The sequence below is a fragment of the Bombus flavifrons genome, chromosome 10, assembly GCF_040668555.2.
Source record: "Bombus flavifrons isolate JBK064 chromosome 10, iyBomFlav1_principal, whole genome shotgun sequence".
NCBI lineage: Eukaryota > Metazoa > Arthropoda > Insecta > Hymenoptera > Apidae > Bombus > Bombus flavifrons.
Window position 1 is genome coordinate 6,633,955 of NC_138451.1, and position 14,307 is coordinate 6,648,261.

The 14,307-nt window shown below is 41.9% G+C and overlaps 1 protein-coding gene across 6 annotated transcripts in view; it reads right to left on the bottom strand.

Annotated features, from left to right (window-relative positions):
* Positions 1–14,307, bottom strand: part of LOC138184167 (putative aminopeptidase W07G4.4) — a 53,917-nt gene that overhangs the window by 15,530 nt on the left and 24,080 nt on the right. For 5 of the 6 annotated variants that reach the window (XM_069121899.1, XM_069121898.1, XM_069121901.1 and 2 more), the window contains 4 exons: positions 9,100–9,506; positions 8,275–8,449; positions 7,054–7,205; positions 6,352–6,492 (listed from right to left, as the gene is read on the bottom strand). In XM_069121899.1, the coding sequence (XP_068978000.1) occupies positions 6,352–6,492; positions 7,054–7,205; positions 8,275–8,449; positions 9,100–9,458 (827 nt within the window). In that variant the 5' untranslated portion in view covers positions 9,459–9,506. Of the gene's footprint in view, positions 1–1,088; positions 3,749–6,351; positions 6,493–7,053; positions 7,206–8,274; positions 8,450–9,099; positions 9,507–14,307 lie in introns of those variants that run through there. The other variant, XM_069121902.1, reaches the window with a different exon arrangement.

Below are 14,307 nucleotides of genomic sequence, written 5' to 3' on the forward strand. Positions count from 1 at the left end.
TCAAATTAGTTTTGCCCGAAATGTGAGAGTAGTCTTAAATTTTGAGGTTTATCTAAGAACTACTTACCTTAACTTCTTTATCAGGTACGCCTCGCGACATCGGAAATTTGAGTAAAATTTTATGGTCACCATTTCGATTATGTTCCTGCTTCTCACGGAGATTCTATGGGGATTCTACGGAATAGATATTTTCTTGCCTCTGGTTCCTCGTAAATTTGCAACTTTACTTTTGTCGAAAACGACGATCGATAAGATTTGTCGTACTTTAGTTTCAAGGAAATTTAACGATAAAGTCGTTCGATGCTGATGGCTTCTCTCGACAAACGCGAGCTGATTCTTAATCCAAGCGATTCGTAGTGATTTTTACATTGCAATGGAATTAGATTTGGCAGAGTTCGAAGAAACAGTCGGAACAGCTGGAACGATTTGACTCGTAGAGATATAAAGATTAGAGTGCGTAAATGAATTGAAACAGTGATACAGGAATAGAAAGAGAACTCTACGTATATAGTGGCCTCTTGAGTCCTCGTCTAATAACATATACACGTTTGTACAGTAAATATGTAAGTTATAAGTATAATATGAATCAACGAGCAGCGTCAGTGTGCGTGTCTTATTAGACAATAACAGAAAGAATCTCTATGCAGCGTTCTCTTTCTATTTCCGTATCGCATCTACTTACACGGTAATATATGACTCGCGTATATACTCTATCTTTCTACATATCTTTATGACCTGAATAAACAATACGCTATCTAATCGATTGATTGACGTGATAGATTAATCTCGCGGATTACGCGTTGCGGTATTTGAATATGCGATTGATGAATGAACGGTGTAACATAGTTGCGGAGTTTTATTTCGTACAATAAGCGATCTTTCTGCTGCAGTCGGCGCTAGAATTTGTTTATTACGTGAACGAGGTTCTTGTCTTCAAATATCTGTTTCGTTATTGACAGAATAAAATAATCTTATCGAGTAAAGTAGAGGAAAATGTAAATTGAAGCGCGAAATTCTAAATATTTCAACTTGAATAAATAACCAGGCAGACGATAGATGAAGCAGGAAAGAAAGTAAAGAATGACGAATTTTCAACACAACACGTACAAAACGTGATATATTTGTATGCAAAAAGAGAACAAAATAAATATTCACAGTATTTCATACAGATTCATTTTATATTTTACATATATCGCGTTTAGCGCTGCTATTCTCTATAGATATGTCTATATATTGTTAAAAAAATAACGCATAATCTATGAGATATAAAACTTATAATAACGTAGAATATCGTAGAATATACAATATCGTTCAATATACAATTTGCGTGAACTGTTCATCACGCTCTGTCAATACACGCCTCATTCATTTGCATATAGTGAATCATTCGTCGCGGGATACTCTGACCTTAAGAATCCGGACCTTGCGCAACGAAACGCATTAACATCTACTTGATTCTTTGCAATCATATCACGATTCAATACTTTCGTTACACGCTAACGCAGGAGCGGACCAACAGGCACAGGTCACCGGCGTGAGCGTTCTACAAATGTCAGAGATTACTTTCTCTCGCATCAAACACGAATAACGAACGACGTTTCCCCGTATCGTTGGGGAGCGAGATAGACACCGGATAATTTCTCGATGATCGGGAACATGAACTCTGCAAACGAGTGCTTGACATCGCCAAGGACTCGCGGATTCCGCTCTTGACTTTGAACAATGAGTATTAGACAAGCGTGTACGTATAACGTACAGTATCTTTACAAATTTGCGAAATAAAGATTCTATCGCAAATGGCCTGGTGTTCTCACGAAGTTTCGTGTGCTCGAACGAAACTTACGTTTCCTTTAAGTGCTTCGCATGGGAAGCTCGCGTTGAAGAGGAAAACAAAGTGAGAGCTTGTCGATCTCGTCATTAAAAGACGTAAAACGGACAAGACGGAAGAGGAACGAATATAAAGGAGGAGAACACGAGAGAAACGCGAGGAGAAAATCGAGTCAGCAGGGTAGATGCAGTTTCGCGTGCACCGATAAATGCCACCGTTTGTAGTCTGCAACTACCGAAGCGGGCTCGTTTGGAGAGTGTTTTAGGAAATACCTTGGGGAAAAACCGACTGAATTTTAGTTCTCGACATCTAGACACGCGTGATTGCATCTTTCCTGGAATCACTTCACTTAACGTAATTACTTCGCTTAAGTATGCGCGTGCACAGTCGGTCGATTAATATCGCGCGCCTACTATTTCTTAAATGTGGCTCAACGAAGCCATTCGTTCATGCATATAACTTTGTACTAGCGTCTACCCTGTAAAATTGCGCCTTTGTCTGGTTATTGGAAATAAAAATAGCTGTATGCTGATTCTACAGGATGATCAATGAGAATACTACTAACAATAAGATATTTCTAGGGTCGTCATTTGACTATAATACTAACAAAGAATCGTAAAAATGGTGCAACTACGGGAAAATAATTCACTGACCCTGGAGGTTCGTTAACACAACAGTTGGAGAGGGGAAAGGAAATCAGCCTCGTTTTCGAAAAAGATCGAACAACACTGTAATCGCGTTCTGAACGTTACACTAGGAACTTTTTCTCAAAGCCTTGTTCCTTTGCTGACCTCGTTGGTCACATCGAGCGAGACGTTCTTGAGTGCATTAAGCTTCTCCATGTAACCGATGTCGATGTGAAGCTTCCCATTATCATCGACGATTCCTTGAAGAGGAGCAGTCTTTTCCGCGGCATTCGCGATCGAAGTCACCGACGAGGAAGCAGTCGCATTCGCTGCGTTCTGCTCGTTCTGTAACCGCGTGCTGCTCGCGTACAATCTTCGTCTTCCTGGGAAGTGTCTGGATATCTTCACCGCTAGTGGATGAAGCAGATGTTGCTCGTACATGTCTTCTTGTGGATTGGCTGTCAACAGACTCACGATAATGCCGACGATCACCGTCGACAGACTTCCTATGAGCGCGTAATACATGTACGTGATGCTATATAAATATTCGAGTGGACCTCTGGCAGATGTTGCCTGGGTCGCGTTAAGTAATGGCACGCTTTGATACTGATTGTTCGTGACGTTGAGCGCAGCGTCCAACAAGCGTTCAGGCTGCGTGACCCAAGGAGAGAACGTGTCGTTCTGACAGTTCTCCGTCGACAGAGGAAGCGATTCCGCCTTGTGCATATTGCCGATACTCAAGTGTCCGAAGGTTATCCACAAAGTGGTCACGTGGCTGAAGATCATCCCAGTCGCAGCACCTTTCCAGTTGGCACAGGGAACCAACATAGCCAACACAAATACGCCAAGCAACGGACCGGAAGTCGCCGATGTCATCAGCATCGACGACTCGATTACTCCCGACAACATCGCCACGAGAAAGCTCACGCCTATTATCAGCACGCCGTAGATAACGCTGATCGCCTTGATGAGGTGTAGCTGCTGCTTATCTTTCAACTCCCTGAGTGCGGGTATCTGACTGAGGAAATCCTCGAACGTGACCGTGGCTAGAGAGTTGAGGTTCGACACCGCCAAGGTGAGCGCGCTGTTGAATAGAGTAGCCATCACGAGACCCAACAAACCGGGGAAGTTAAGGAACTTGTCTTCCACGTAGAACGGCACGATCTCGTCGAATTTCGAGATGTATCCTAGTGTGAGAGGATCGCAGTCCGCGTAGTTAGCGAAGATTACCATGCCAACCACCCAGGAGAGAGAGAACAAGACGAAGATTATCGGCATGTTGGCTAACATGGTCCTAAAAGAAGCACGAGATATTTTTCCATTAGGATGTGAAACATTATCAGGGTTAACGTTCATAGCCTAAGTATAATGGTAAGAGTTCCTGTTCGCAATTTATTCATTGCTCGTCATTCGATGGACTTTTATTTTCTACCTGTAACTCGTGCAAAACCGATTCGGGGTAGATCTTACGAGCGAGGAACGTCATTAGATACATACACGGTCGACTTGATATTGTTGACCTTAGCTAGAGAAGGAGTATCTGCTGCTAAAAGTTTGGCCCGCTGCCATTTAATCCCAGTCCGGGTGCCAGGCGGAGGGCTCATTGATTATGTGGTAACGAGGAGTGCGGAGAAAATTTCACGAATCAGAAAACGGTAAGCCGATACGAACTGCATGAAAATCTGCTCTGCTACCAAGGGGTTCTCGACGTTCGTAAATTTTAAACGTTTTATTTCACGAGATATGTAGGATTATTTACGTTTACGATCGGAGCTCTCATTCTCGCGACGAATCTCGGTAAAATCCGAATCGAAAGCGGAAAAAGTATCGTTGGATTTCGGACGAATTTCAAACGGTTATCCGTTCTGTGCGTGGATGTCCTAGAACAAAACAGCGACGTCGTTTTTCTTTCGCACGTTCTCACAATGAAAACTTTATCAATGCTGCTCGAAATTGCGTAATAAAGTGACAAATCGTTGGTAGTTTCGGATCGCTCGCTCGCACGCGGTTATGCTCTAATAAAAATCCATACGGGAAAACATTTTTATCGCGAAGAGAGAACACGTAACCATGGCCGCGATTATATTCTAATAAAAGTCCATTTCGGCGGGGCTTTTTATCGCAGCTACACCGACGCGTCGCTGTTCGGATTTATGTTCTAATAAAACGTCCGCGAGCATGGAATGCCAACGCGTGTCCTCGTCGATGTTTCGTTCGAAAAAGGGAGAGATAAATTGCCTCTGAAATCGGCTGTTCGTTTGTTTCATTTTTCCCCTGTACGGTAACACGACGGGACGGGTTATGCTTTTCACAAATGTCACTTGTTCATTTCGCGAAACGTCACCAGAGATCTTTTCGCGTTTCGATCGGTTATATAATCGACCATCCTGTACGGTTTCCTCGTTTCGAATCATTCGGAATTAACTTTCTTATCCCAAAGGAAGGATGAAAAGAAGTTCGCAAATTACTTTCAGCGGGAAGAAGTCCGCTTTTCATCGCAGGTGTTCAGCGATGAAAAACGGAGTTATCGCGTCACCAGATGAAAAGAAGCGGCTGTGGTTCTTAAACGGCAGCGGATACTACGATTTCCTAGAAATTATTTATAGCCTTTTTGACTTACAGATGATTCTATGCGAGTTAGATAAATGTTCTGCTGCATATCTTAGCCTTTTTAAATAACAGGCTTACACACACGTTATTAACGCGTTTTACGCTCGATGTTTATTCCAATTGGATGCAGTTAAAAAATGACACCGATATGAAAAATCGACGAGCGAAAGTAAGCAACGCTGTTGTTTGTCCGGTGTTTCGATAAACGAGGAGAAGGACCGATTAATGGACAATCATAAGTAAGAATAACAGCCAGACGACTGTAACAATTTGCATAATGCGAAGTGACTGGTTATCACGTGCTGTCACGCGACTCATGCAGCCGGATCATAATAATAATTTAGTAAGATAACCAACGCAGTGGCAGGCAAAAATTGCGTCTCTGGCAGTGTGACGATGACTCATTTCACCATTTGTGATTGACCTTTTAATTAAAAAGTCAGACCTCGATTGTTTCGATCGATAAAGAAAGAGTGAAAGAACGTGCAAAAAATAAAGAATACAAAGCTAGGAAGAACTGAAAAAAGAAGGAAAGAAAACTAGACACGATCAGCCGGACAGAGTATCTTCGAGATCACCCCCGGAAGGATTCCCCTGCTCCTCGTCTAGCTCTAGGGGAAACAGTCGATTCCGTGTACATGTCGACTAAGTGATCCGCAAACTTTCGACTCGTACTCCTGTCGCTTCGATTTCGGGGATACAGAATGAATCCCAATTCTCATCGGATCTCCCTCACCGGTGATTTTCTCGATTGTTCGGCGGAAAGCCACTCCAAGGGGCCAGAAATAACACGAGGAATGGCGGTGGCAAAATATTACGACAAATTAAACTTGTGAAATTTACTTTCTCTTCTTTCTATCTTTCAGTTGGAAACTTCCTTTTTTTGTAGAATTTTAATAAACGTTTCCTTATTGGTAGACCTCTTCCATGACACGAATTTTAGCATTGCACGTTGTAACACGTGGCGTTATCTACGCGACACTTGTTTACATATCTGTCGCGTAAAATGCTAATTCTGTGCGTGCCTCGAAGTAGTATGGGCAACTTCTGTATTCACGAACATCGCCCTACATATCGTGTAATTTTTGCTGAAATTGCAGAAACTTCGAGGCAGATTTCGAATAATCGATGCTCGGAAATTTCGAAATTTTTACCGAGGTAGAACATTCGTAACTTCATTTGAGAAATTATTTCCTCTCAAAATTATCGTCAAGATACGAAAAATCTTTTACAAATATGCGAATTTCTAGAAAAGGTTGATAAGGTCGAATAAAAGAAATTACTCACTTTATGACTTTCCGTTGACTAGTCATGCTACAGTATCGTTGCACAAAGTTCTGCTGGCAGCCAAAGATGGACAGGCTCATGAATAATTGACCCAAGGTTGCTGACAGAGTCGTCACTCGGAGGGTGGGATCCAAATCTGTGCTGAAATCAGAGGCCGACCCTATTGACTTGACAGAAATTGAAGTAGCAGTCGATCAAAAGCGTTCTCGTTTTCAAAACGCTCGACGTTACAGGTTTAACTTGGAGAGAAACGCGTCGAATTGTTTTTCACTGAAAATGCATCGAAGCAAACGCGGATTTGGGCTAATTCGATAGGGACCCACGGTTGTAATTCGAGGTTACATTGTTCCTTCTCCACTGCCTCGCTTCGCGAGACGAGTGTTTTGAATTAGAATTACGCGATGAATGTCTCGTAATCTTATTGCTGCTCTTAGGTAGATGTTGTTATAACGTCCACAGAGGATCGATTGTTCAGAGCCAACGTTAAAATAATAAAACCATGTGAACGTCCCCTTCGAACTAACACCGATTTATTATTCGGTTAGATCATACAGATATTTCGTACGAAACGTGAAACAGTTTCAAGCTCACGAGATCGTCGACAAATGTCTAATAAAATAAAGTGTGAAATTCACCTGATTTTAATCCCTAATAGCCTACTTAATTTCGGCACCTAGACAATCGATCTATATTTGTACTTACTTGAAGAAATCTAATCGACCACGTTCGTACGTCACGTTCAAAATCTTATCAGGTCCGATATCAGCGGAACCCTTAGCGATTATCACGAGCGAAACGCCGATCATCGTCACTCCTTGTATGACATCCGAGAGGATGGCTGCTTTCAAACCACCCTGCGAATAAAAAGACGAGCATTTTCGTTTGTAGTCTGCAATATTCGTTGATTCGAGTTTGATTGCGGAGAGTAACTGCAGATTATTAAAGGATGCGTAAATGAATTCGAGAATGGGAACGTATCGATATAAGCAAGGCCATATAAAGCGGTAGATTTTCACACTTATGGCTCGTCACCGCTGTTGGTGTATGTTTTACGATCGCGCGTATCGTATTTACGATCCTTTCGACTGGAAATGCACCACGAACAGGGACGAATAGTCTGCTTCCTCGGATCGCGAATAATTGATGGGACGAAAATGCGGCGGACATCGTGAGGACGATTTAAATGTTTCAGTCTCTACGCGGAAAATCATCGGTCCTTGGAAATGTTCTTCTCCGTTTGCATCGCCGCGTTACAGTAGAATCATGCTAGTCGATGAACTTTTGTTCTCGAATGAATATTTATGAGGTCACAAGTAACGAGGTTTTTCTGAGAGTTAAGTTTAAAACAATGGAACTCGTCACCATCGGTCTTTTATAAAAGGGGAATGGAAAGCTTAATAGGAAAGTGACGACAATTGTAGAAAATGAGCGAAATATTTCACTATGTTGCAGATGTTTATGCAAATTTACATTTTTATGAATATTAGTAAAGAAATAGAATCTATCTAGGGATTATTCTTTCAGCCTTTAATTGTTATAAATATAATGGTACAGTATTTTGTATATTAGTATATACATTCTGTACTCTTCTGCACGTTTAAATTTTCCATAAAAACATCAACAGTCTATATATCACTGGTTAATTTCCGTCAGATTTTGTTTTCATAAGAAAGAAATCTCATTACTTATGAGATAACCTAATATAACTTGATATCATTTATTTTCGAAAATATTTCAGTCGAATATTTGTATTCTATTTCTCTGTACCGTTCTGTAAGTTACATAAAACATTCTTTTGTAATTTTAATAGGATATTCAACCTCTTGGTTATATGTAATAGGACATTACGATACGCTTAACGTTTTATTTTTATGATTCTCGAAAATCATTATGCGAAGCTTTTACGTTTAATATCAAACTTACCATAACGCTGAAGACGACGGATATCGAGGTGATCCCCAAGATACTGGCCCAGTACGGCAAGCCAATCACAGCCTTCAGAGCGACGCAAGGCGTGAATATCGTGACGGCCAAGTTCAACAGGCTACGTATCACGTAAGAGAAGCTCGCGAGGCATCTGACTAGCTTCGAGTTGAACCTGGTGGATTAGCATAATTACAAGAGGTCTATTCTCCGACACGGCCGGACATAATCGTTAAACGCGAGAGTAGTTTCAAGGTTCATAGGAAAAATCAAACTCTAAAAACTATCTGAAACAATCGTTTCTATTTAAAGAAAGAGTCTAGAAAGGTTCGCAGTATCGCGGAAAAGAGGAGAAGAGTGGGGATTATATCATGGCTGGTACACGTAAATTGAAAATGTAAAGCAGCCTGATTTCGGCGAAGCAAACGACGATATCGAGCTCCTCGAGCATCGTGTACACGGTGAATTTAAATTTTCCCATGATCCATCACGTGTCCGCGTGATTTCGATGCGAAACGCCACGAAGTCGAGGCGTTCTTATTTCGGGGAGAAAAAGCTGATGCTACGCTTGGTATTCCGTTTAGACGACAGAATCTATTAACTTCCTCGGTCATCGATTATTTCGATATATTTTCGAAATATGAAATTTACATGAAACAAGTACATCGGTTGCTTCCTCGCGGCAACAAATTTTCCATCCGACAAAGGAAGAGATGTTTTCTTTCGCGAGAATTCGAATTTGCAAGATACAATATCCAAGCTAGCGTTTCTCAACGTATATTCCCACGAATATCGCGAAATAACACGATTCTCGCAGATAATTACCTCATATCTAGATACTGATAGACTGACGTGATGCCGAGGCTGTAGTAAACAGGGACGAAGATGAAGCACACGATGGGATACGCGAGCAGCATACCATAGATGGTCTCCCACATGGCGCTACCTCTGTAATACAGCTCTGACGGATAGCCAAGGAAAGATCGGACACCAAGGGTGCCACGGGCGATGGACAACATCATGGCGCCCATCGAGACGTTTCCGGTGGCGAATACATAGTCCGCTTTGGTGGTCTCCTTTCGACGGCCACGAAATTTGCCCCATAGCGGAATTACAAACGCGGCGATGATACAGCCGACGAACACCAGATAGTCGATCACCATGGACGACGCGCCGATCGTCATCCTGGGCTCTCCTGCGGGGCCGTTTCTTCCTGTACTATCGAGTCCTTTCTGGTAGCGGAAAATAAGAGCGTGTCAATGCTATCGACGTAGATCGAGCTTATCCTGAACGACCTCGTGTTTGAATCTACCCGCGGAACAGTCTCGAGTTTAGTTATGTTTACAGGTGTCGCGCTCGATTCCCTTCGACACCTTGACCAGTGAATGCCGAGAGCTCGGTACGATCGTTGCGTGACAAAACAATTCGCGTAGCGTTCACGCGTTTCTCAAGCTAGAATTTTCGAACGTTTTACGACGTGGTCGTAAACGTACACGTGTTGCGTGTTCGTGACGAGTGTCGCGATGCTTCGCGAGTCTGTATCGAGTAGCGATAGAAGATTGATGTGATCCGATGCGATCGGAACGGCAGCGCGTACTCTGACTGAACGCAGTCCGTAAACCACTTCACGTTATTATGTTCGGGACGAGGAGCGAGATAGAACTATCCGCAGCGATAGAGCGACGAACATCAACTCGAGACTATCTTCCGGCAAGTGAGGGGAAAGGGGTAAGGGTAACAGAGTGGAAGGGACTAGTAAGACACTGCTAAAGCTTTTTCTTATCTTCTATCGCTTTATTGTTTATCGGCGTTTGCACACCGCATTAGGCTCCTCGTTTGTTCACTTACGTTATTTGTTTACCGATTCGACTCGTAATTATTCTTCTGAAATTAATAATCCTATCCGTAATTCTGTCTAAACGACTGTTTAACGCTGATGTAAATCAACTAGCAGTCGTTTGTGCCACGTGAGCCAGGTATCCGGATTCTTTGCGTTTAGAAGACCGAGAGCTTAGAAACTTGCTTGTTTAATAGCTTGTAGTAGCATTTAATGCATAATAAGTCAGTAAATCTCACTTTGTTTGCAGTTACTTAGAAATTAAACGTAGATGTGTTGTTGTCGTGTACTATTCCAAATTGTATGTACAATAGTACAGGGATTATTAGAATAACTAGTCTTTGATAATCAGGATTTAAGGAGGAAGTGAAAATTGTCGAATTTGGAGCTTTCCTCTCGTTAAAGCAAATATTTTGTTTATGATATTTGTATTCTTGCAGATTTATTAATTATTGAGGACGTAATTATCTTTGATATATTTAGTCAAGGAAAACTTTATATGTACGTATATCGTGACGCATCGATCACAAAAAAGAAGTAGAATCACTTAACTTTTTAAGATAAGAAATTATCATTAGAATATTTATATCGCATGCTGAAAATGAATACGAGAGAACCAAATAGAAAGGAAGAGTCAACAACGTAATCTTGAAGAATATTTAGTGTCTTGAAAAAATCACTTTCTTTGACCTAACCCACTTTCTTATTTTACTACAAATTTGTATATTCTTTCACGTTATTACACATAGGTCATTCTTATCCTTTTAGAAAAAATTACAATCTCATTATCAGAATCGTGTCACTTCGAATCGATCGCTATTGAAAAAAAAATTTCCTTAGCGGACAAGCGAAAGAATTCTCTCCGTTAATTTTTTTTTGCAATTTTATCGAATACATTCCATACAGTTTAGAGACGCGTAATTCGAGTTATCGATCCTTGTCACGGCTCCACAAACTCGCTATTGTCTCGTTGATTTTCGGAAATCAGGAAATATTCCATTGGACGTTGTTCCATCGACATACCTGCGTACACTCGCGAATATCCTCGAGCCTCGACTCTCGTTTCCGCAGTTACAATGCGAAATCAATTGCAAGCTATTTATCGTGCTGCGTTTAACCCATTTCGCCCGAGCAATCGAACGGTCGGCCGCTCCGAACCACGTTCCTCGCGAGAATATTTCGTATGCGGATCAGGAATTCTTTAACCGGAATTGTTTCTTCGTTTAAAACAAATGGGACAGTACGAATTTCTTTATTGAGTTATAGTAACGTCGCTTGTTCTCTGCAGACTTGATAAACAAACGTGAATCAATTGCAGAAATTATTTGGAGAGAGATAAATTAAAACATCGAGATTCTTTTCTTATGTAATTTATCTCTGGTAAAGAATACGCACGTTTACGTAGATTACGTTTCTACGGATAGAGGAGAAACGGAGTTATCATGCATTTTAATCCGTAATTAAAAATTAGAATCCCGGATGTTTTCTACTTATATCGACATAAATTACGTACGAGAAATTTCGTTCGTACGAACGTAATTCGCTTTAGGGTTATCAAAGATCTCGTTGAATTTTTGCGGATTCTCCTATCGCGTCTACCCCACGCGTTTTCTTACGATCAAGCTCGCCAAAACTTTACGAATTATGTAAATAACGATAGAGGCGTGCATAGATATAACGCAACTGGAATCATCTGCTCCAGTTCAGCTGATACGTCGGCCTCGGTGTCATAAATAAGGCAATAAATACCGCTGCTGGCATGTGACACACGAGCCACTTGTTTTCTGCGTGCCTATCGAAACTCGTTCGCTCGTGACAATTAATCCAACAGCGATGGACGAATCATCGAACAGCCGTACAACATGAAACGAACACAGAGAACTAGATGCATCATCCTCTAGCTAATCGTATCTAACTCGGGCCAGTGACCCTGCAGCTTTCTAAACCCTAACCTCGATTTTTTCTGATCTACCTCAACTTCAAATTGAGTTGCGTTTGGTCTTGAAATCTCTTGCTTCTCTCTCTCTCTCTCTCTCTCTCTCTTTCTCTCTCTTTACTCTATTTAACTCGATTCTTTTCGAAGGAAAGATTTTTTCGGCTTTAATCGCTCAGTTTGAAGCCACGTCGCTACTCGTCGACGCGCCCCGGTGAAATCACAAGGGAAGGAACGAGCTACTTGTACGGTCGAGCCAAGTGGCGCAGCCACCGTGAAACACACGGCGCCGCAGTCAATTTCATTCGCTCGTCCTTGTCGTCTGCAGGTATCAAGAGAACCACCGCCTTCCTTCCCTATACCAAGATCAGGCGGCTGCCTTCTACTTAGATACGTGACACCCAGCCATGCTGCGGCGCCGACACCGCGGAAATTTCCCTGAAAAACTCTAATCTGTCGACGTCTGACTCGTCCCATTCGTTTCCCCTTCGCTCTCTGTCGCCAAACTACTGTGCACGAATGGAGACGAACGTGTGAAGGGAACCAGACGAACACTTATCAGTATGTCTTTAGGTAGCTAAGAAATTCAGGTCGAGGACGTAATTAGTTTCGTGAGGTGTTGATTGTATCTGAAGGTGTGTTTGAGCGTTCTTGGTAGCACACGAGCGACAGTTTATAGAATAAAAATAATTTCTAGAATAGAGATGGTATATATACATATTTTTTTATATGTATGTATATATATATATATATATATATGTTCTTGGAATTATTTTATCGATTTGTAAATATAAATTCCGCGACTGACAATTTGGGAGATTCATACGAATGTCAATTGCATAATTCATCGAGGGATTTCTGCGATATTCTTTTTTTGATAAATGTTGCGTCAGCGTGACAGATGTAATTACACGTGAGTCAATTGGAATCTTCGGTCGACGTACAATGGCTTGTCACGTGAATATTGAATAACATAATTGATCATCACGCCATCAAGGGTCTTCGCCGATTCGCATTCGACCAGTTCGCTTCTCTTCGTTTAAGATGCAGAAATGATACATAATTATCGCGTTTACACGACTACACACAGAACTGAAATATGCCATAGTCTTCAGAAACCCAGCTTTTTTTCACAACTTTCTCATCTTCCATCGTACGGAGCGTTGTTCCCGTATCGCCACGCGTTACCTAACGCGCGTTCGAGAACAATGCGGGTCGCATAATGCAAAGGAAACGTCAAATGTTGACGAAAGACTCGGTGACGGTAGTGTTTTTAGCCAATGGCTATACTAACGCTGGAAGCTTTTTCGTACCGTGCACTTTGAAACAATGAGCCCGTGACGTTTCCTCTTTATACGCATTTCTATCTACCAGTGTCCCATTCCCTTCCATGCCCTTCGACGCCTTGTCTAGAATCTCACCCCGAACATTTTGTCCGGACGTAAAAACCTCTTACATTCTACGTAAAAACCAAGGAAACTTTACGCTTCCTCTGATAAAGTAGCATTTCGTGCCATATATTTTTCTCTCCGTAGAACGAGGGATTTTTTTTTATAATCCACTGCATTCAGGAAATCTCGAGAGCACGTTTGAAATCTAGAGAATCTTAATCCCTGCCATGGAAAGCATCTTGCGAGCCGCGCTTCCTTGGAGCTGAATCCCAATCCATTTCCCTCTTTCACGGAAATCAGATTTATAAATTCAGGAGCAAGGTGTGGCTCGCTTAAAACGTAGGTCGGGGCTGGACAAGAAATTAACCGTGACAGGTGAAATCGCGGAAATTACGACGAAAAGTTCTTGATGTTTGATCGTGCACGTGAGATATCAGGAAAATCCCAAAGACGTCACAGTGTTGCGGATCTTTGGAACCGAAGCTAATTGTAAAATCAATTTGCAAGGAACAAAGGCGGATAACATCCTTCCATCGTCAACTTCAGCGAACGGAAAGGGTGGATGTCTGTTTTATGGAAGCGAGATGACGGCTGGAAACAGTGATAAATTTCTCTTATTCCGTAAACAGTGATAGTGACAACATCTAACAAGCTTTTCGTGAAGAAAGGCACGTAAGATTCAAACGCTAGCATGTGATTGCCGGTTATTTCGCAACGCGCGATTAACCGAGAACTTACGAGACACTGTCCAATTTATCAACGACGGTATACCCAGAGCTCGCGCAAGAAGAATTTCGTTTACCCAGCACGCGTCTCGTTTCAAAATCTTTTTGGACGCTCGACGATCGTGAATGACACCGTTCGAATTACGA